This window comes from Apus apus, chromosome 5, assembly GCF_020740795.1.
Source record: "Apus apus isolate bApuApu2 chromosome 5, bApuApu2.pri.cur, whole genome shotgun sequence".
NCBI lineage: Eukaryota > Metazoa > Chordata > Aves > Apodiformes > Apodidae > Apus > Apus apus.
This window is the reverse complement of record NC_067286.1, coordinates 13,780,322-13,804,423: the sequence shown is the minus strand read 5'-3', so window position 1 is coordinate 13,804,423 and position 24,102 is coordinate 13,780,322. Positions and strand designations below refer to the sequence as shown.

Sequence of the window (24,102 nt, the reverse complement as noted above, 5' to 3'; positions counted from 1 at the left end):
TTTATACATAAGGATAGAAATAATTGAATTAAAAATTGGGGAAGTTTGGCATGTTTAACGTATTGATTCAGTGTCCTTCCTCATAGTAGACTGTTCCTTTTGAGACACTAAGTAGACTGAAGTGAAAACAATTTTTTCATGGCACTTACTTAGAATTAATCTTCCATAAAGCTTTTAAGAAGCTGAACTTAGTTTCAGAGAAGATGAGGTGCTACTCTGAGATGAATAATATTCACTGAATTGTAAGAGAAGAAAAACGTTGCCAAGAAGCTTATCACTGTAAGGAGGTGAAGAAAATTGCAAGGGAAGCACATTGTGTATGCAACATAAAACTTAGGATCCTTAGACATTTTACACTGTGTTGTAAGTTTAGATTGCTAGTAAGGAATTTTTGAAATAATTAGGCAATAAGGTAAGTAACTAAACTAGTGTGCATTGCAGCATATATTAGAAGCAGTGGAGATTAGTTATTAGCTTAGTGTTTGCAGGAATAGCCCCTAGGTTAGAAATTCCCTGGACAACGATAGTAGTGACTCAAATGTAGCTACTGTTCTGGCCTCTTGGCCAGAACTGACTAGATCCTAAGGCATCTACAAAGAAATGAAAGACTTTTTTGACTTCGAAAGGAGTAGTTGGCAGTTTGGTTTTGTTTTCCTATCCTGGGAAACACTGAAAGCCAGAAAGACTTCTTTTTTCCAGTTGTTTGTAGGTGATGTTACATGAGTTGAACACCTCTTTCATACAATATTAGTGTTTTCAGTAATTTTTACAGATGTATATAAATTATTTGTGCTTCCTTGGTGGCATTGTAAAGGTAACTTTGTCTTACTGGGATAACAACTGACTTTTGCTGTGCATATCTGTCCTAACATAGTTCTGTCAAATTTATCACAGCCTGGAGAATGTGCTTTTGTTGGTATCCTTTCTAAAATAGTAACAAGATGACATAACTTTTCACAGTCAAGCAGTGTTCATTACTGACATGCATTTTCTTTTCAGAGAAACTGAAAAAGTGGATCAGCATGCTGTACCCCAAGTCAATCATGTGGACGCCTGTAAAGAGTATGTGAAGGCTGAGGTTACAGATACAAAAGAAAGCTTTCAAAAATCAGCTGAAATGCTTGGATATGATAAGCATGAAGAGATAAGAAGAGAAAAAGAGGAGGAGGAGCGTTATATCCACAGAAAAGAAACTCTGGCAACTAAGAAGGGAAAGGCTAAGCATGCGTTAAGAGAAGCTGATTCATTATTTCCAGACTTAATGAATGCATCACGGCCCCAAGCAGCTCAGCCTCAGCCAGCTGAGAAGAATGGAACACTTCCTAGTTCATTAAGTATGAACGCTGGCCTAGTGGAGCAGAATGGTACCAGCTCATATAAAAGAGGGTTTGTTCCCAGAACGAATCCAGATAAACAGATTCAAAGAAAAAGTAACATGGCTCAAGTGGAGCACTGGGTAAAAGTCCAAAAAGGAGATACAAAAAGGTTAGTAATAGGGAAATGTTTAAATAGACTGCCAAGTGGCATTTCCTTAAATTAGAGGAAAGGATTTAGTAGTAGTATATTTAGTGCAAATCAGAAGGAGATTTTACAGGACAATATGTAACAAAACTTACCTTTTTGTCCAATGCAGAGTGTTATTTTTCTGGTGATTATCTCATGAGAAAGTCAATATGGGATTGGCTGATCAAATCCCTTTAATGTTATCCCTAGTCTATATTGTAAATAGAAAAAGTGAGACTAGAGTGCTTTTTTTAAAACTGGTTTTAATGGCTGCAGATGCTTAAAACTTCTTAAAATTTGCTACAATTAAAAAGCCAGAAAGGGAAGTGCAGTTCTCAGTTACCTCTTATTTGTAAACAACTACACAATATAAATTATAGATAATAATTTGTTTTCCACTTCAAAGTAAAGAATGGTGATTCATTCACTCCTCTCTATCAGATCACTGCATTCTCTCACAGTATGTGCGTCATGGTGAAATGTCTCCATATTTTCCTTTAGTTAAGAGATTCTAGGATGTTCCCATGGTCTCCAGGGTTCTCTTTTCCCTTTTCAGTCCCCGCAAATTGCATAAATTGTACCAAGAGCATGCTGTAATACTTTTATAATTTTAAAAATCTGGTAATTGCTTTACTTTACAAGTGTGCAGTCAGATTAGCTACCAGTTGAAAAAACAAAGTGATGTAGGTGTGCATCTGTTCAGAATGTCACCTTGTGTCAGGTGGCAGGAAGGACACTTGCGCTTTATGCAGCATGGGAGGATTTTTCAAATATGCATAACCTACTGAATTAATACCTTATAAATTTGCTAAAATCTAATAATCATATAGAACAATAGGAGACATAAACATGTGAATCTTAGGAGAAAGAAAACATTTTGGGCATTTTTATAATGTTTATGCAGACTAACATTCGTTACTTTGGATCCAGTAAGAAATTTAAGGCTTGCTAATTCTGTTTGGAAGTCTATTCTTCTCTTTCTTATCTCTGGAACTACCATTAAAGAAGCTTTCATACTTTTCAATTTTGTTTAACTTTCTTATATGCTCTTAGAGCCAGTTTACTTGTGTCTTTTTTTGCTTGGTTGTGAACCAGCACTTCCCAAGAGAATGTGACTTTAATGAAAAAAAGTACTTGGTATGTTAGTTCTTACATGTACAGATGTTTTATTCTAAAATACTATAGAAAACTATTGAACTAATTAGCCAATGCTTAAGACAATTTCTGTTGCTGTTTTTCACATTGAAAGTATAGGCAGTGAACAGTCTTGACTGATGGCTAAATAAGTACAGTTTTCTTCCTAATTACTCTTTCCAGTAAATCAACTGCAGGTGTGTATCCAGTGTAGTGCTAAGCTAAGTGCTGTTGCAGGTGCCAGCATTTTTTCTAGATAAAGCCAGCTACCTGTGCTAGAGCTGTTAAGTATTCAGTGAAACTTTGCAAGAGTTAACTGCAGTGATGTAACCAAAATCTAATTTAATATATAATTTTTTTTTTACCTTAAGAACATTCTTTATGTTCTATTTTAGCTCGCTTGACCTTGTTTTCTTTATCTTTCCCTGACAACTGCCATTATATTCTCAGTATGGAGAATAAATCACACGTTGCCTTTCTGAAGATTAATGGATTGATTTTTTTAAATGGCACCTTCTCTCAACTTGCTAAGATTGTTGCAGTGCACTTAACTGATAGATAAAAGTGGCATGATAGTTGTCAAAATGTCTTACTGATTTCAGGATGTAGGAATTAAAGGTAGAAATGATAATTTGATTGATATTTTGGTTTTAGTAAGTATGAGTGGACCACAGAATGTTCCATGTTTGTTGTTATTCCAGTGTTACAAATAAAGAACCTCTGAGGATTTAGAAGCCTTTATAATTTTTTAACACAGGATGAGAACAGTTTTATTCATTTCCTGGTATATAAAGCTGCAATGCTTTATATATTATTATGACAAGAAAGATAGAGTCTTCACACAAATACAGCAGTATAATTATTTGCAGGGATTGTACCTTTTATATAGATACTTAGATCTTTCAAATAGATATTTTACTTCCCCTTTTTATGAAGGACTCAGAACTATTTGCTAACTGGTAAGTATTAGCTGTCACTTTGGAGATTGTTCTCTCTTAAGACAGTGAACTGTTAGGTGCACTACAGGTACATCCGATGCAGTCATCTAACCCCCCTCTGTTCTCAGCAAAGGGGGGTTACCTGTTAAAGTAAGATTTATACCAGCCCTTGAGAAAGATCTAGAGAATTGGAAGGAGGCTTTCAGGAGATTTTGGTTTTAAGTAATTAAAGGACCATCAAAGAGCAGCTGTCCAGAAATTACTAGTCTTTGTTCCAGTTCTGATGCCTGGATAGACAGAGTGAACGCATAATTGTAAAGAATCTGCTATTTCTAACAGCTTAGTTGTACTTAAAAAGTTAATCTGGTACATATGTTTAATATTTCTCAACTAAATGCAGTCATGTTGAGGAATTCCTTGCAAATACAGTGTTAAACATTTCTTGTTATGCAGAACTTTCCATTCCTTCCTGATTTGCTTAAGGAAGAAACATTATTGGTCTTTGTTAGCTTCTGAGCATTTCCATGAATGAGCATAGTGTTCCAAATAATTCTATTTGTTTTCTTGTGGACGTTTCTTTTCTCTTTTTACAGTATCTTCTGTGTGGTTGCTTCCCATTGAAGACCTTGAATGCTTTTCATAGCCAATAATCACATAATATGGTACCAGGCCATTTTTTCACTCTTCTAGGTCTGCTTTCCTTTCTATATTCTTTCTACATCATCATTCAAGACAAGGAGATTCTCAAGAATAGCTGCTTTTGCTCATATTTATTCTTGATTCCTGAGAAGGCAGTTTCCACAGTCCGTGTGGACTAATTTGAGTAATCTGGGACATTGTTCCTCCCCTGGGACAGAAGTTGGTATGTCATCTTAGTACCTATTTTTATATCATGCAAATTATTTGTAAGGGTCTGAAACCTTATGTGGTAGAGATGCCACCTGCTTTAAAGCCTGTCTTCTTAGCTGGTAGTTTCTCCCTACCTCATATACTGAGGAGCTGCCGCCTGCCTGTATGGAGGCAGTTGCCCCTAAGTTGAGCTTTGAACATGACTTGCTTTGTGCAATGTAATGCCTGTGGAACTTCCTTCTTTTTTTGTAGCAGGCTGATGTATTGCTTGAAGCCAGCACTTCCCATCTGCTCACAGGACTGCTTTCATCCAGTTTTTAGTTCCTCTCAAACAAATGCATCCTTTTCTATAAGAAAGTTGTGGTTTATTTCCTCCTGCCCCCCAGATTCATGGGGCCTTTGTTTTCAGACTTCTTTTGCTCCTAAAGGTACTAGCCTTTGACTACCAGAAGTTCCTCCTGATCTCAGTACTTTACCCTTTCATGCCCAATTAGAAAATAACCACGTATGACATTTTGCAACATAGAGTAGTTTGCCCGTGCCTTCATGAGGGTTCCACTAGGCTAAAATATAGGAATTAAACCCTCTTCCTCTTTTGTCTACATGGAAATCAAAAAAAGGATCTGTCCTAGCTTAATGCCTTTCTCAGCTGTTCATTCCAAGCATTACACGCTGCAAGCATTCTCAGTTCTTGTTCCTCTCTAGGGAAAACACATTTCTACCAACTGCTTTGATTTTCATGTGAAAAGAATTGGCAGTACAATACAGAACGTACAGATTGGTGTAATGATTTAAATAACAGAGGTTAGTTGACTGCTAAATCCTGATCTTTGAGTTACCTCTGTTCATGCTACCTGCCTGCTTTAGCCTTTGTTGTGAAATTTGAGGTAGCATCAAGGTTCTGTGGCATGGAGAGCAGAGCTTTTATGAATTTGTGATCCTCCATGTGGCACAAGGCAGTTATTCTGCTTTCTGACATGAAGAATTATATATCCTCTCAAGAGCATCCATGTTTCAAGACAGCCCAACAGTGCCAAATCCTGCAAGTAGAAATAGATGGAAGCAACTACTGAGCAGCAGTTACTGGTGGCAATTCTTTATCTCCTGCTTCTGTTATTTTTGGATGAAGAACAAAGATGTTCTTTTCCATACTGCCCTCTCTTTCATGTGGAATTCCTGCAGTTCCCACACCACCAGCTCTCCCTGTCATGCAGAGAGTGGAACCTACCAAATGGAGTGATGAACATGCTCCAAGTTTCTTAATTTGTGGGGGTTTTTTTTTGTTTCTTATTTATTTATTATACTGTTGCTCTGTAGCAACTCTAGCAGAATGGCTTTCTGTTTGGAGATCCTGAATTGAGGGATGAGTGACTGCAAGTAGAAAACCTCCAGATGTTTAACTGGAGAATCAGAAATTAGGCAGGTTCTTATGTATGAGGCTGTGGAAAGATTTTTACTTCAAAGTAGGCGAGGGAGCCAACTTCACTTTGTCAAAGCTTTTGCCAATTCTGTCTTAACACTTTATCTACTAAAAGAATTAATTTCTACAGCTTAACTGCACTATGGATGCAGTACTGAAGCCAGGATGTAATGCCTCCTTTTATTCTGGTTTGTCAATGGGTTTTGTTGCAAAAAACCTGGTGTTGCTTAAAGCAGTAGAAACACTATCATTAGGTCAGGTGAAAGTAAACGATGCATACTAGGGCACTTTGAGCAGTTTCTCACCTTTTGTTTTTTTGCTTCATTCACATGAATAAAAATTATCTGAGATGCTAATTCCGTGATTGGTGAGATTTCTTCTTGCACTGTAAGGTATTTTTTTTAAATGAGCATGCAATTGTTGTTCGTAAACTGCACCATCTAGTGGTGACCAGGCTTTCAGTGAAAAATATTGAATTTATGGATTTGCTCTTTTAAACATAACAGTAATTACTTTCTTATGGTTCTTAACATTTTTTTTGTTCCAAGTACAAGCTTAGGTAATCCTGTTGTCCCTTAGGGTTCTTTTTGGTAGGTCTTCCTACTTTAGATGCTAAACCAAAACATGTATCTATACTATATGCACCTTTGCATGAATACAATGTAATATTTTTGTGCTGGGTAAATTTAATTAGTATTAATTCGTTGATATTTCTGTAAATCTTTTAAAATAACTCTTGTATGTTGTGTCTCGTAGCTCTTGTGCAAATACCATTAGAGATTTATTTTTCATTGGGTACTTCTGCTCATCCATATACACTCAAGTTTACCTTTTCCCTCCTTCTTTACAGCCTCACTTGTGATCAGACTCTTACACGTCAGGGTCCCAATCCACCTTTTCCTGAAAACTATCACACTTTGCCAAAGAATACCAGGCAGCCTTCAGGGAGCTCACCACCACCAAACCGCAATTTGCCGAGTGACTACAAATATGCACAAGATCGTGTTAGCCACTTGAAGATGTCCCAGGAGGAAAGGAAAGCAAATAAGGATGGAACTGTTTGGCAGCTATATGAGTGGCAGCAGAGGCAGCAATTTAAACATGGCAGCCCCACTGCCCCACTTTATGTAAGTTCTTCAGACTTTGTTGATCGTGGAAAGTCAAAAAGTTCATTAGATGTTCCACGATCAATATCTGTTCCGCCCTCTCCATCTGATATTCCTCCACCTGGACCTCCAAAAAGCTTTTTCCCAAGGAGACCACATACTCCTGCAGAAAGGCTAACAGTTAAACCATCTGATGAGAGACAGACTGTAGATGTTCCTTTCGCTGGATCACCCAGGAAGATACGAAATCATGCTGTAAAGGTTTGTATACAGTATAACTGATTTAAAGCTATTCTGCATGTGGTGTCATACATTGATCATTTAATTTGGTTATTTTTCATTGCATCCTTCCTTGTATAAGAAAGATAGTGCAAGTTGTAAAAGTTAATGCAATGGATAATTTTCTCCTAAAACTCTTTATGTTTCTGATCATTTCATATGTATTAATTTTTGTTGGTTAGGAAAGGAAGTTTGGTGGCACATCACATTCGTTTGGAATATTTTTATTAAAAAACTGGAAGGCATGTCTTTAACTTGAATACTGTGTTCAGTTTTGGGCCCCCCACTACAAGGTTCTGGAGGGAATCCAGAAGAGGGTGATGAAGCTGGTGAAGGATCTAGAGCACAAGCCTTATGAAGAGCAGATGTGGGAACAGGGGTTTAATCTGGAGGGAAGGAGGCTGAGGTGGGGAGACCTTATCACTCTTTACAACTACCTGAAAGGAGGTTGGAGCAAGGTGGGGGTTGATCTCGCAAGTAACAAGTGGTAGGTCAAGAGGAAATGGTCTCAAGTTGCGGCAGGGGAGGTTTAGATTAGATATTAGAAGAAACTTCTTCACTTAAAGGGTGATAAAATACTGGAAAAGGCTGCCCAGTGGTTGAATCGCCATCTCTGGAGGTGTTTAAAAGACATATAAATGTGGTGCTTAGCAATATGGTTTAAGCACTGGGCTTGGTAGAGTTAGGTTATGGTTGGACACAGTGATCTTAAAGGTATTTTTCAACCAGAATGATTCTGTGATTCTCTGTATAAAATATACAAATTACAGTGTTTTAGTGTACAGAGTGGGGAGGCAAGATTATAAAACTCAGCAGGATGAACTCTTCTTGATTATTTACTTACAGCTGTAGTCTTCAGTGTTTGCCGTGTCTACTTTATCTTCATGTTTTGCTATTGTAATTAGTCCTGCAGCTGACTCAGTTGTTAGTTGTGGCTAAAAACACAAACATTTTACATGCATTTGGTAATTTAAGCCCTTTGCAGAGTCATTATCATTGGAATAACCAAAATCAAATAGTGTTGGTCTGAAACTTTAACCTTCTGCAGAATTTCAGTGCGATTATTTTGTAGTCACTGTTGTACCCTCTTATTCAGAGGTGACATAGGTTTCCCTAGTCTGTATTCCATGTGGCTCTTCTTGCCTAAGGAAATTTGGGAAATTCAGGATTGAATCAATGCAGAAGTTACTTGTCTTAGTAGCTCCTACACTGCAATAAGTGGAAATCAAAGCCTCTGTATTCACCTGATTCTTTGACCTCAACTATGGGCTCTGATGGGGAAGAAAGAAAGAGACTTGTAAATTCAGATACCAAATGTGGGTTTAGGACCATGACTTTATGTTGCATGCCAGCTTCATGCACAGTTTAGATTTTTTTCCTGGTGTATATGCATGTAGCTGTTAGATGTCTTTCCCCATGTATAGATTTATAATGTTCTGTCAGTGGATGAAATAGTCTAGTGATGTGCAGCACAGGAAATTATTAGTTTTTTAACTCCTGATTATATTCTACTAGACATTGGTTTCTCCGTGTGTAAGTTGAAGGGGTATTTCATCCCTTATGAAGGAATGGGCAGAAGTCTTTTCCCTTCCTGTGCAATGTAGCTGGATAAATTTTGCTCATAAAATAAAACTCTTTTAATGTCATAATTGTTTTACCAATATAAGCTAATATAATTTTCCTCACATATAAAACTTTGCTGTGAAACTTCTGTAAAAGTTTCTAGAGAAAAACATTCATGTTTTTATATGTAAGCACACAGCATCATTTTAGATATAAATGATGTCTACAGAAATCTGTGATACTCCTCCCTCCCTGGAACGCTTTATGAAATTCCATCCAGTTATACTTACGAAGAAAAGAAAGCAGAAAAAAAAACAGCATTCAGTGAAATTCAGAGACAGGGATAAAAACAAATAATGAGCCATTTGCCCTGCCTTGAAGAAACCATAAAAAGTTGGCATTAAGAGAGACATGAAAACATGGATGTGCCACAGGTTTTCATACTGTAAGCAGAAAGGGGCAGATCAAATATGATTGTTTAATAAAACCTGGTATTAATGGAACCCATTGCCACAAGGTGTCACCCATGTCAGTAGCTTAGGGTTCCCTGGCTAAAAGAGGGCATTCACAGCTGTTACTGTGAGCAGTACAAGCCTGCTATTGGGGAGCATAAGCCGGCCAGACTTTCTCTGGGAGAGATCAGGTGGGAGAGAACTTTATGGATATTTTTTATTTGCTGGAAGCCACTTTGTCTGTTCTGCTGAAGCCCCTTGTGCTGTCAGAATCCACTGATCTGCCCAGCATCACAAGTGCTAAATTTGCTTTTGTAATCATCAAAGGATCTGGCGGGCTCATGAGTGTTACTCTAATCTAAGAGTGCTGTGAATTCAAACAACAAATTTGTGGCACAGGTGTGTATTTTCTGAATTCTCCCTGAAGTACAACCTACCTCTCACTTGACACATTCCTTACAAACCTGGCTGTGGCTTCTTACAGAGCTCAACTCACATTGATCGACGCTCTATGCCTGCCATGGGCTACATGACACATACTGTGAGCGCACCCAGTTTGCACGGCAAGTCGGTAAGTTCAGACAGAGTTACTTGTTATTTTGTGTCATCATGGGATTGTAGTTTAGTTTTAAGATCCTGCTGGTACCAGAGTTGTTGTATTTTTATTAGTTAAAACATAAATAACTTGAATGAGAACTTAATCCTAACCAGCTCCCAGTAAAGCCTCTAGGAATTTTGCTCTTATCTGCAATGTGAACAGGGGTGAGCTGTCTGTTATTAGAGGATTCAACTTTTATTATGTTTATTTGACCAAATGCAGAGTTAATGAAATAATTGCTTAATCATGTCAAATAACTGCTTTCTGGGCACTGAGGTGAAAAATGTAATTACAGTTACTCTCCCTAAAGACTGCTAATTTCCTCTTTACGATGTGTCTAAATACCTGCAGCCTGAAGAGCTAACATTGCTTCTCATTCGATTAAGGAGACATCAGGCTAAGTTGGCTAGTATACGAAATTACACAATCGCACAATTGCTGCAGCACTTGCCAACTAATTCCACCTATCAGGTCAGCTGCTGCTTGGCTCATCTGTGCCGTATGACATTTTGTGACTCTGCAAAAGCTTCGTTAGTGGCATGCTTGAGTCTGTGCTTTCTTGCCCATTTGGTATTCTACAATTCCCAGGTTGTTTGCAGTTTTTCTTTGCTATTGTATTTGCGATAAAAGATGAGCTTTTTAAGTTGTAGGGCACCAGTTACATATATTTCAAAGTGTTGTGCATACTTCCTTTTTATACTGTTTCTGAAAATCCTGCATCTTCAGAAATGTGGGTTAAAATATCAAATATGTTTGTTCTAAAGCAAAACCATTTCTTTGTGCTGCTTTCGTGATGGGGTTGGCTCCCTGTGCCACATGCTGCATCACCTGCAAATTGAAATGCATCAGCCAGTTTGTACATCCATATGAGCTTGTAACTGTGTCAGTTCTGCAGGTGAATGTTGGTTCATACAAGCTCATGGGCATCTTGGATCATCAACAGTGCTCTTGGTTGCACTGAGGTATGAAACTTGTAGATGTGAGATCAAACAGGAATGTACTTATAGAGCTCCTTGGTTCATATCAGTGCCTCAGAAGTGGAGCTGTCTGGGAGTAAAATGTGGTGACTCTTTTAGAAATTCATGAATTGCTTTGTATTGGTCCAAAGCTAAGGGAACTCTTGGAGTTCAGAAAAGCTGATTTCCTGATTCACCTCACCTACAGAACTATTGCACTAAGATGGGCGATAGAACAGGGATTTTTCCAAAAATGGGCAGACTTTCCGGTCAAGTCCTCAGCCAGACTTACAAGCTAATCAGACAAGACTTGTAAGTGAATACTTCTAAAGAAATGCAAGAGTAATGTATTGATTTTATGGCATAAAGGATTTTTCTTTTCTTTTTAACTACACATTCTTATTGGCTCAAAACTTGGGAAAAGGTATAGTTGTGTTTTTTCTTTTATTCTGAAGCTTAATGTACCCAAGATACAGAATCCTGTCAAAATAGCAGTAAAAATTCTAGGAAATATGAGGCATTTTTCCTGATTACAAAGCACATTTGCAACAGTTAAGCTTTATTTTGTTGGGTGTTACAAATGCCTGTTTTGAAGAAAGAAGAAATAACTGTTATGACTTCTATGCATGCTTTTCTTGAAGTATCTGTAGTGAAGATGCTGCTAGATGAATGTAACTATAAGTTTAAGCTTATAGCAATTACAGGTGAGCCAATGAAAAATAAGGAACAAGTAGATTGGTGTTACTTAGAAGGCATAATTGATTTTCTAATAATATGAGATATTTTTCAGTATTTTATTCACAAAACTTCTTTCAGACTTTTCCTGAATAAAGGAATTAATATCTTAAAATGGTATGAAGTGTGATCAAGGGTATTCTAACGATTTGTTATAAAATGGCTTCCAGTTACATCTGACATTCAGTTAGGTACAAGTCTTTTCTTCTCCCAAAGGGACATATTACGCTGGAGGACAACACCGTAACATTTTCAGTGAAAGGGACAGTCAATAGAAATTGGTCTTTAAAAAATATCTTTTGAAAGCCTACTGTTTCATGTCGTTACATAGCTCATTAGAGGTGGAAAACTCAAATCTGTATGTTTGAAGGGTGGGCATGAGGCAGTAATATTTTTGGGAATTATTTTGCCCACTTTTTCAACTGTAAAGAGCAATATGCTGGTGAAGCAAATGTGCTTTTTTATGTACTTCCTACTCTGCTATTTTATTTTATCTTTCACCCATTTTCTTATATGTAACCAATCCAGGTATTTTGAAATGATTTCAAACTTTCAAATGCATTGCATTTTTTTTCCCCTATGTACTTACCTGAAGGCGGATGACACTTACATCCAGTTGAAAAAGGATTTGGAGTATTTGGATCTAAAGGTAAGATTTTATAGGAGTCTACTTCCATTATTTTAATTTTAACCCAGTGGTCTTTTGTGTATCATCTTTGTATCTGCAGGTTTTCAAATTACCTTCTGCTCAGAGATGGAAACTGTGTCTTTCACCATCACTATTGTGCTTAGAATATTGAGTGTCTTTATAGTAGTGACTATACAATTAAAGTGCAAACTCAGAAAATATAGTTGCTTTGGTTTATAGGAAGGACGTGTGTTGCTGATATTCCAGATGAATGGTATTATGTGGGTTTAATGAAATCAGGTAAAAAACTGCTTAAAAATTTTTGTCTGCAGTAGCATGTGAACCAGTATGAAGTCAACTCCTCTAGGTAAAAATAAAGTGGTTTTTTAATCCAGCTTTTTCCCTTTAAATCTTCTTGAGCTGACTTTTCTCTTGGTTTTATAATGTGCTTTACTTATAATGTCTTGCTTTCTTGTGCAAATGTGATGATTAATTAGCACCTGTCATTGTTTTCATACTAATGCAGTTAAGAGATCTCAAATGCACCCATTCATCCATCCATCAGCTGCCCAAATGTTGCCTGATATTTCCTTTAAAAAAAAAATAAATTAAAAATAGGATGTTGAGCATCTCTATCTGGTACACCTGATAATTGGCAATTTGAAAGCAAATCTAGAGTTATTAATATCAGGTTTTGAAGAAAAAAAATGACCCAAACACGTGTGATCATTTTGCTTAGGAAAGCAGCTTGCCACTTTCTGTGGTGTGTGTGATGTCTCACCAGATATAAACAATACAGTGTTTCTGAAAATCAAGGTGGAGTGAAATCTGACACCTTGTTACCCTCATTGTTTGCATGTCTGTTGTTCTCACTGGTGCCATGGGGTATTGCCTGTGGGCAACTAATGAGCTGACTGTACCCATTAGTATGTGTATTTCAATTTTGTTTGATGTTTTAATGGCTGAATAGATAATAAAATATATCAGTGTAAAATATTACTAGTACATATTACACATGTGTAGTGTCATATATCTATAGATAGAATATTTATCACATAATATATCGGGCATTTATGCTCTAAATGGTCAAATATGTAAACCATTGTAATCATTAATATAAAATTTAAAATTCTTTGGGTGTGTTTCACTTCAGACCTTGTTATTGGTTTGCTCATGGCTTTGTCAAATGTAACTGCATCCCAAGTCATCACTTGAATTTTATGACAAATATCAATTTAAAAGGTTCTACAATTATAGAAAATTTAAACAAAACAGTGTTTTGTCCGTTATAAACCAACAATTTTCACAGTTGGTTTCTGAACATGTTACATGGTTAGCCAAATTATTAGGATGAGCTTTTAACTTTTTTGTGGATCCTATCTGGATTGCTTTGTTGCAGTCTGGGATATGAAGAGCTGTGTGGTCTCCCAGGAGCTCTCCTTGTGCCTTCCTGCAGCCTGCATAGCACCTGATAAAAACAGCCAGAAAAAGAATTGTATGGGGACTCCTGATCTTTCTGTGAAAATAAACTTAATCATAGAATACTTTGAGTTGGAAGGGACCTTTAAAGGTCATCAGACCCCATCCAACCTGAACTTGAATTTTTCCAGGCATGAGGCTTCTACCACCTCTCTGGGCAACCTCTGCCAGTGTTTCACCACCCTCATCATGAAACATTCCTTCATTATCTCTAGTCTCTTTCAATTTAAAGCCACTACCCATCATCCTTTCACTACAGGTCCCACTAAAAAGTTTGTCCCCATCTTTCTTTTAAACTCCTGTTAAGTATTTTAAGGTCACTATTAAGGTCTCTCCAGAGCCTTCTCTTCTTCAGGCTGAACAACCCCAACTCTCTCTAACTGTCCTCATAGGAAAGATGTTCCAACCCTCTGATCATTTTTGTGGCCCTCCTCTGGACCTGCTCCAACAAGTCCATGTTTTTCTTGTGCTGAGGACTCCCGAGCTGGATGCAGTACTCCAGGTGGTGTCTTTCCAGAATGGAGTAGAGAAGCAGAATCAACTCCCTCAACCTGCTGGCCATGCTTCTTTAGATGCAGCCCTGGGTACAGCTGGCTTTCTGGGCTGAGTGCACAGTTCATTTGTGTCCAGGTTTTCATCCTCCAACAGCCCTGAGTCCTCCTCTGTAGGGCTGCTCTTAATCCTTTCATCCCCCAGCATTAGCATTTCTGATAGTGTTAGTTCCCTTTTCAAAACTGTAGCAGTCATACTGTCAAATGTGTTTCCAGGAGAATGGTCTGATTTTTTTAACCTAGTATTTCTTGGTAACGTTGTTTCAGTAGTGGTCTGGAAATGTGAAAATTCAAGTCAGGTTGCTGGGAGATTAAAAAGACTATGTGAAACCTTATTAAGATGTGTGGTACCTTTCATTTAAGATACTGAAGGCTTAGATAAAAAGTGTTTTAATTGAAGCCACTCTTTTGACTTCATTGGGCCTTGTATTAGACCCATACTAATTAAACAATTTTAAATAGGACTGAAGATTTTAGACCTGGACTTAAACGTGTTTTTTTTTCACTAAATCCATCCTTTCTGAAGATCTCTCTTCCTAGAGGTTTTGAAATGTAACTTTTCAACATGGAATAATGATTAAGCAATTAACAGTGTAACACATGCCACAGTACTGAAAATTATTACAGTAACTGCTAACACAGCATTTAATAATTTATTATTACTCAGACATTTGGTCCCCCTTGCTCTTACTGTTTTATATTAACCTTATTTTTATTAATTAAAAGCTTAAAAATATGATCTAAGAAATATTTTTGTGTTAATACGAAGATGATGTTGTTCAACATTATAGTGTATTGTTATAGCATACGTATGAATAAAATAGAAACTCTCTAGAGATATTAACCCATTTCCATAGTTTTCTTCTGCATGCAAGCTATTTCTGACATTAAAAAAAACCTAAAAGCTGTTAACTCATACTATGAGAAACAATTAATGATAATTTATGAAGTTCAACAAGGCCAAGTGCAACGTCCTGAACCTGGGTTGGCACAACCCCAGGTACAAATGCAGGCTGGGGGGAGAATGGCTGGATAGCAGTCCTGAGGAGAAGAACTTGGGGGTGGTAGTTGATGAGAAGCTCAACATGAGCCACCAGTGTGTACTGGAGCCCAGAGAGCAACTGCATCCTGGGCTGCATCAAAAGTGTGGAAGTGATTCTGCCCCTCTCCTCTCCGAGACCCCACCTGGAGTGCTATGTAGAGCTCTGGTGCCCTCAGCACAAGAAAGATATAGACCTGTTGGAGAGGGTGCAGAGAAGGGCCACCAAGATGATCAGAGGGCTGGAGCACCTCTGCTATGAAGACAGGCGGAGAGAGTTGGGGCTGTTCAGCCTAGAGAAGAGAAGGCTCTGGGGAGATCTTATAGCATCTTCCAGTACTTGAAAGGGGCCTACAGGAAATCTGGGGAGGGGCTTTTCATCAGAGAGGGGAGTGATAGGGCAAGGGGTAATGGTTTTAAACTGAGAGAGGGGAGATTTAGGTTAGATATTGGGAAGAAATTCTTCACTGTAAGCGTGGTGAGGAACTGGAATGGGTTGCCCAGGGAGGTTGTTGATGCCTCATCCCTGGAGGTTTTTAAGGCCAGGTTGGAGGAGGTTTTGTGCAACCTGGTCTAGTGGTAGGGTTCCCTGCTCATGGCAGGGGGGTTAGAACTTGATGATCTTCAAGGTCCCTTCCAACCTTAATGATTCTCTGATTCTATGATTTTGAACTTCCCAAATACCATGCATTGTGGAGGTTTCCTTTAGCAATATTGCATTTAGATCATGAACTCTATTATTCCTCAGAAAATAGTTGCAATGACTATTTTTTCAATCATGACCCAGAGCTATGTAGAGCATGAAAGAAATGGGGTAACTGTGTGATATATGATAACCATACATTTTCCTCAAACAGATTTCCACAGTTGTTTCCACAGTTGTTTTTTTAAACTCTAAAGTGGATAGAGCCTGTATTAGAAAACAAGAAATGTAGAGCAGAGGAAATAAAAACTCTTGTTTTCCCCACAAGATTCTATGATTACTTTGGAAATAAGGGGAAATACAAGTGATGAAGGGAGCTTCCCTTTTTGTGACTATGAAACCGTTTAAGCAGGCTACAGGAGAGATGGAGTGATACATAGTTTACAACATCCCTATACAAAATAGGGATGAGGAAGTGTAGGAAAGTTTGTGTCACTAACTTTAAATTTTGCAACAAGTTGAAGCCAAATCTGTGACCCTCTCAGTAGTTCGGCAGTTGTCTCGCTTCATTCTTCTGCAGTCATGCTGTAATATCTGAAGCTGTTTAGTTTCTACTGCAGTTAAGAGAGGTTGTTAGTACAAGCTTGTGTCACATAGATAATGAAGGAAATAGTGCATAGCAGGTATTTGTTATGGGTTGAAGGCTAAGTGTCACCAAAATACCTCCTTTCACTGAGTTTTAGCTAGGTTGCTCAGATTATCAATCTAGTGCTCGTGGTGCAAGGGTTACTATATATTACATGACAGAAAATGTCTTGCTAGAATTTCCAGCATTCTTGAAACTGCAATTGGACAAGCCTGAGCAAATCCTGTTTTGTGTTGTGTGTTTGTATGTGTGTTTTGCTAAAGTAAATAAGTCTTATGGTTGGATGTGCAATGTACCCACAATATAACAAGAGAAGTAGATACCAAGTTGTAGCTGCTGTACTGGGAAATTATATAGACCATAAACCTCAAGGACTGGTGTGACATAATGTGATTACTGCTGCTTATGGAGTTTTGAGTTGTAAGGTTTGGGGGTTTTAATTTTTACATCTATAACAAACTATTACTAAACTTTTGTTTGAAACAGATAGAAAATAATGGACCTCTGATCAACATGATATACAAAGTGCTAAAGAACTCAGCACAAGGGTTACTATCCGGTATACATGTAAGACTGCTTGCATCAGAAGTGTGCTCATCCCATTGCTTTTAAAATAGCAGTCAATGTTTACATATTCTGGCTTTTACAGGTGTCTTATGGTAAACAGTAAAGTTTTCTGTAAGACTTTTCTTTTCTTTTCTTTTCTTTTCTTTTCTTTTCTTTTCTTTTCTTTTCTTTTCTTTTCTTTTCTTTCCTTTCCTTTCCTTTCCTTTCCTTTCCTTTCCTTTCCTTTCCTTTCCTTTCCTTTCCTTTCCTTTCCTTTCCTTTCCTTTCCTTTCCTTTCCTTTCCTTTCCTTTCCTTTCCTTTCCTTTCCTTTCCTTTCCTTTCCTTTCCTTTCCTTTCCTTTCCTTTCCTTTCCCTTTCCCTTTCCCTTTCCCTTTCCCTTTCCCTTTCCCTTTCCCTTTCCCTTTCCCTTTCCCTTTCCCTTTCCCTTTCCCTTTCCCTTTCCCTTTCCCTTTCCCTTTCCCTTTCCCTTTCCCTTTCCCTTTCCCTTTCCCTTTCCCTTTCCCTTTCCCTTTCCTTTCCCCCCTTTTGCAGTCTGTATGCAAAAATTATGGCTGACCTCTGTGTATGGTTTCATTTTATCGTGTTTTGAAAATTATTGTGCCAAGTAGTGATTCCTCTGTGTAATTTCAAAAGTGTGAAAGCATGCAAAATCTTTGTTATGTTCTCATGTTCGCTGCTTGACAATTAATGAATTCTTTACAGTTCTGATTCTGTAGTTAAAAATATCCCTAAAATCTGTAGACTGTTTTTGCATTAATTCTCTTGATTTGAAAAAGGCTTTTGCTTTCTCTTTGTTTGCAGTTAATTAAATATGAAAAATTATTACTTTGACATGCTAGTATTTATACTTATGTTTAATTGTTTGTTACTGTTATACATAGGATTTAGCATTTAACTAATTCCATTAATATTTTTGAAAGAAAGGATTTTTTTCTTACATAAACCACTTCATTGTTGAAAATGAAAATATCAAAAAATTGAAAGTTCTGAGAGGCAGTAAATGCTTTTGATTTTGGTGGTAGGGAAATAACATTTAGCCCTATGAAAACACATGGTAAGTCTTTGAATGGACTCTGTAGGTTGTTGGAGGAGACAGTAAACATAAATGACGACCATACTCTTCTGTCTTAAACCTACCTTTTTATTTTAAAATATTATGTGTAGATGGGTAGCTTCATGTAACATGTTAAATGACAAACTGAGGTTTTGTCAAAGTTTTATCCACACTTACGGTAAAATGTAATTACTTTAAGAAAGCGAGAGTGATCTTGTAGGTTTATGAGTAAACTATGTAGCTTCAAGACTGGAGATTGCAAGTCAGAGTCAGTGTAAAAGCAAGCTACTACTTGTACAACAAAAAGACAACAACTTCTTCTACTCTTACATTAAAACTTTGGCTCTTCTATTGTTAAATACAATATTTAGGTGACTTTTGCTTCATAAACTCCTGCCTGGATGTGAACAGAAAAATATTGTGTATGAGTATTGTAATTCTAAACATCAGGTGTTTCTTTGCAAGGTAGTATTTCCTGTAATGGATCTTTAAAAATGTTCTGAGCTAGTAATATTAAGTCATTAGATTTTAAGGCTTTTAAAAACTATGTGGTTAATTATGGAAATATTATATTGCCGTTCTCTGAACATCATTTATTCACAGAAAGGGTCCCATATAGACAGTGGAAATAATAAAACTTTTCTACAAAGATAGCCTTGCCTTTATTCTAAAGTGCTGTGGAGGTTGGAAGTATAATACAATACAGCTTCTGTACCGATTTAAAAACTTCGTTATGTGAGAAGATTATCTTCTCACCAGAAACTGAATATCAATTGAGTGATTTATGGAATGAGAGATTTGTAATATTTTAAATATGTTGAAATAGATTAATTGCATTTAGTTCCACGATAGCAGTTTTATAGCAGTCTGTTTCTAATAAGATTCACCTGTATTATGGAAGAGACTACCCCTTGTAGAATGAAATATTTGCCAAAAAATTGTATTTTTAGTAATTAATTAATGCTGTTACTCTTGCAACTGTGCATTTAAAGGAACTACTTAAGTCCTTTGACTTTAAGAGAGTTATTAAAGGCAAACTGTTAAAACTATTAGGCTTTGCAGGACCAATATCTTTGTAACCATAAACAGGTGGGATTATGCTGTTTTATATAGAATCTTGAGCTACTGTAAGAGCTATTAAATAGCTTAATATAACTAGTAATTTTTAAAAAACTAAAGGAATATTTAAAAAGACTTATATCCAAAAGTTTATTGAACTACCTTACTAATCATCAATATTTAACAAAACTTCTATTTGCTGATGCATAATTAGGTTTTAGTTTGCAACAAATCTCTCAGATCTTTAAAACCTGCTCCTCTTAGGTGACGGGGCGTGACACATTAAAAGAACGAAGCACAAAACCTGTCAAGATTGCTGAAAGTGATATTGATGTAAGTATCAAATACTATTTAAAAACCTCCTGCATTGTATGGGCCATTTATCTTGTCCTGTTATGTGTTCACATTATTATGCTTTTGGGGGTAAAATACTGCTAGTGGAGACTTTGGTGCTTAATTTTAAAATCTAACGTTAGCTTCTCATTTTCAGGTCAAGCTAAGCGTTTTCTGTGAGCAGGACAGAATTCTGCAGGACTTGGAGGACAAAATAAGAGCCCTTAAGGAAAATAAAGTAAGTGGTTTAGAAAAGGTTTTATAAAATAAAATAGCAACTTTCCTCTAATCATATAATATGGAATTACAAAAAAAAATCAAATTTCTGGATGCTGCTTGCATTGTAGCAATTTTTTGGGGGGCATACATACAAATTTAAGAAAAAATAATTGGGTTTTATGTTAGGATTGAGTACCCACTTTAAGCAGACATGTTTTTAAAAATGAATGTTTCAAGCCCACGTCTCTTTTTTTTTTTTTCTGGCATTTATTACAAATTGGAGTGTGCTCACTTCTCTGCGTAGTTTTGCTTTGTCTTAACATACACATGGTGTGAGACAGAGTCATGTTTTGTTTGCACTTCTTCCTACCTATACAAATATTGTTTGCATAAACAGCAGTGTGCTACCACTGCGACTAGCTGTGGGCTGGTTTGTTGGGTTTGTTTTGGTTTGGTTTTATGTAGAAAAAAGAAAGGAGATTCAAATTTGTAGTAATTTCAGAAACCTATGCTGGTTTGTGTATAGTACTGTGAACTTACTTCTGCCTGATGACTGACATGCTGTAATACCTTAGAGTCAGAACTCAAGTGTCCATTCAAGTCAGAGTTCGAATAGTAAACAGTAGCAAAATGTTTTGTCTTTCCTTGCCTGAATGATTCTTTGCCTGCTTTACTGCCTGTATGCTATAGCTGTCAATAAACTGAGGTAGTTCAGAAAAAAAAACAACAGTTCTGAAATGAAAGTACTGTCCAGATGGGTCCTTCCAAAGAGCTGCTGTGCAAAGATGATTCAGTGTTGTTTACTTGCGATGGAATGAATCGGGCCTATTTAGCATTTCAGGCAATATTTTAATCCCTCAAGTGGCTAATTTCACTATAGCAGTGAATGAGAACCTAGCCTTAAATAAACAGCTAATACTGTTTCTGTACTGCTGAAGGGAATTTTTCTGAAACTGTAAATTACAGTGTTGTACAGACTGTAAATAGAATAATTATCCTCTCACCGCTTTTCGCTTTCTGTAGTTTTGGCTACTTAATGGAAAATTTAACGGAAAATATTAGATCATTTTGGCTTTAATTGTTAATAAAGACTCCTGCACTTTCTCACTTATGTATTAGTCTCCACAATCCTAACCTCTGGTGGCTTATAGAAAAGACTGAGGCTGTGGAAAACAACTTTTTATTTTCTCACAGGAACATGTAAATGTTGTAAGCTTACCGTCATCTTCTTTGTTAGGATCAGCTGGAGTCTGTTTTGGAGGTTTTACACAGGCAGATGGAACAGTACAAAGACCAACCACAACACGCAGAAAAGATTTCTTACCAGCAGAGACTTCTGCAAGAGGATCTCATACGTATTCGGGCTGAAATATCCAAAGTGTCAACGGTACGTGTGTGTTGTTCTTTCATGAAAGCCATAATGAAAATACTGGTTGGAGTAAAACCATATTGTTCATTGTTAAGGAGTTAAGTCCTGTTCTGAACTTACTTGGCTAACGTACGGGATACTAAACCAGAAAAAAACCCAACAATCTCTCCAGTTTTCCTTTGCAGTGCCCCCCTCCCCACCCCAAAGAAAGCTCAAAGCCCTTTTTTATACATTTTTCATTTATGCATGGGGCTTAAATTGCAAATCTTCCAGCTAGTCCTTTGAAAATATAAATGTGATTCCATGGTATTTTTCCAGGGGAAAAGGAATTGAGAAAGTTTGATATTTTGGTCAACATTTACTGTAGATGTTATGATTTAATGAAATAAAATACAATCTAAAGTTGGATTTTTATTAATTGAAATATTTCTAAGAATTGACTATGAAGTAGAGCATATTAAACCTGGATGTTGTGTATTTATTGTGTTACTCCTATGTCTTGATAAATATGGGACCAGCTCTTCATAAGATTGTTTCTGGAATTGCATGAACACCTTTTCTGTAGTAAGAACTGATCATTAAAATGCCAGTATTATTTAAATATATATATGCAGTGTTTTGTGCCTGTAGAAAACTTACGACTTTCACGGTCAGTATTTAAAATTTAATCAGGGTCATAAATACCAAGTAATTGTAAGAATGACTGTACTGGTCCAATCCAAGATTCCTTCTAGCCCAGGGTTCTACCTTCAGCAGTGGGCATAACCAAATGCTTAGGGAAGAATAAGGGTAGGAGAGTTGGATAGTATTTCCTGTCATAACCAATCCAGCTGCTACCTATATTCCACTCAGAGAATTCCTGGGGCTGTTTTTTTTTAAAGAAAAAAATTCTGTTTAGTAATCCTCAATAGATCTAATTTTGAGCCTGACTTGTACATGTTTTATGTGATAGACCTGTGTTCTTGTATGAGAAGGGATGGGTTACCATCAGTTGTTATCCACTCTTTCCATGCCATTCCTGGTTTAGTAGAACTCCATGATTTTTTCACCTCAACTCCCAAGTGATCTCTTTTCTGGGCCTTTAGAATTTTTTACCTAGAAATTCTTGTTTTCATCCTGCAAGCTATAAAGCAGTTTGAAGCTTATCAATTCTAAGCAAAAATGTAGGCTACAAAATGTTTGTTTGTTTTTTCATTTGTTTCTTTTTACAATAAAACACCAACTTAAAAACATTTTGGTGCTTTATTATAGAATGGGTAGAGTGATTCTGAAATTTCTTATAATGTATTAGAATCTTCTCTCTGTTTATAGGAAATGGAAAATGCCTGGAATGAATATCTGAAATTAGAAAAGGATGTGAGCCAGTTGAAAAAAGCCTTACAGGAACAGATGAATAGTTCATTGGTATCTCAGGTGAGTCCATTTCCAGACACTGGTTTACTTATGAGACAATAGCTTTCAAGTTCAGACAAAATCATATCATACTTATGAGATTATTTTCCTTTCCTATTTCCTACCCTCTCCTAAGAGAAATTCTCCACAGTTGTTGCACAGTTGCTACTTAACTTAATTTGCAAAGTTCAGACATTGTAACAGCATAGCTGTGCAGCAACTAGCTGTCCTACTGCCTGTGTAATAGTTACTCCTAAGTTGTGTATGCAAATTTGTCATTGCTTTATTATGTTTTTGAGACATGCTGACATCTTGACATTGATAAAGTATTTAATTTATAAGACTATGCAGGACTACTTAGACTTCTGTTTATTTGAGCTGACATCAGTGGTGTCTTTCTCCATTTTTAAGGACATTAGTCTCTAGCTTGTTATTGTCATTACTTGGTCTTTGTCATGTTCTTCTATTTATGGAAGATTTATCTCTGCAGGTTGTTTTGTGAAGTCAAAAAAGTGTTTAATCGGTAATTGAAAGGCGTCTTTAAATTTAAATTTAAAATTAGTTTTGAATCTTACGAAAAAGCTTTGTTAGAAGCTAAGTTATTCTGTTTGCTGAACTGGATATGACATGCCAGATTATTTCTACAAACCTGCTTACAACTGGTGATTTTATTCTTAGAGCAAGTGATACAGTCTGAATTATTATTCCTGTGTTTAGGCAGAACAGTTTAAAATAAATGACAAAACACAAGGAAGAAAGATAATTGTATGCATTTTGCTCAGATCTTAGCCTACTTTTCCAAATATCCTGGACCAAAAGAGCTTACTGGATAAATGTCCAAATGTATTTATTTGCAACAAGTATCTGATCAGATGCGAACTGAAGTCTGTTTATTTTCACTAATAAAAGATAAATGTTTTGTATAAAAGCAAGAGTTGTTAAACCTCTTTAGATTGCATCAATATTCAAAGTCTATTTCCGTTTAATTTGGGGAGTGGGGAAATTATTCAGTTTCTAGAGCCAAAATATTTTGTAGTTGAGCTCCCCTGTAGAATACATCCTTCAAAAAACCCGAGGGATATCTTGGAATAAAATTGTCCCTGTATGAAGTTGTTTTTTTTAACAAAGTCAAATTACAGATTTAAACATATTGTTAAAGTACTTCAACAAACATTTTCCAGTTGTGCATTGGACATGCTTAAAATACTGGATGTGTAGCATGGGATTTAATAATACTTATAGAAGGAAACGTGGTTTGCACAGAAAAAAATGCCAACTCAGTTTTTTTATCATCTCATGTCACACACATGCATAATTATAGAAAAATACACAAGCCTGCACACACACGCACGTCGTGTTCTCTGTGTGTACTTATATACATAAGTATGCATGATATGTTTGTCTTTGGCTTAGGTTTTAAAAAAAGTTTCTGAATACCTATTTTGAAGATACTAAGGGGAGCTGATATTTTCAGAGGACTGAATGTTCTTAATGCATGCTTCGAAGAAATCTCACTTGAAGTGCGCATAATAGTTTTTTGATCTTTGCCCAAGGTTATGTAGACTCAAGAGTTTATAGCACTAAATTAA

General features: G+C 36.6%; 1 protein-coding gene across 9 annotated transcripts in view; it reads left to right on the top strand.

The window, feature by feature from the left end:
* PLEKHA7 (pleckstrin homology domain containing A7) overlaps positions 1-24,102 on the top strand; it is a 163,808-nt gene that overhangs the window by 120,648 nt on the left and 19,058 nt on the right. For all 9 annotated transcript variants that reach the window (XM_051620717.1, XM_051620713.1, XM_051620714.1 and 6 more), the window contains 8 exons: positions 1,000-1,485; positions 6,695-7,211; positions 9,729-9,815; positions 12,129-12,182; positions 19,465-19,533; positions 19,691-19,771; positions 20,990-21,139; positions 22,433-22,534. In XM_051620717.1, the coding sequence (XP_051476677.1) occupies positions 1,000-1,485; positions 6,695-7,211; positions 9,729-9,815; positions 12,129-12,182; positions 19,465-19,533; positions 19,691-19,771; positions 20,990-21,139; positions 22,433-22,534 (1,546 nt within the window). The remainder of the gene's footprint in view (positions 1-999; positions 1,486-6,694; positions 7,212-9,728; positions 9,816-12,128; positions 12,183-19,464; positions 19,534-19,690; positions 19,772-20,989; positions 21,140-22,432; positions 22,535-24,102) is intronic.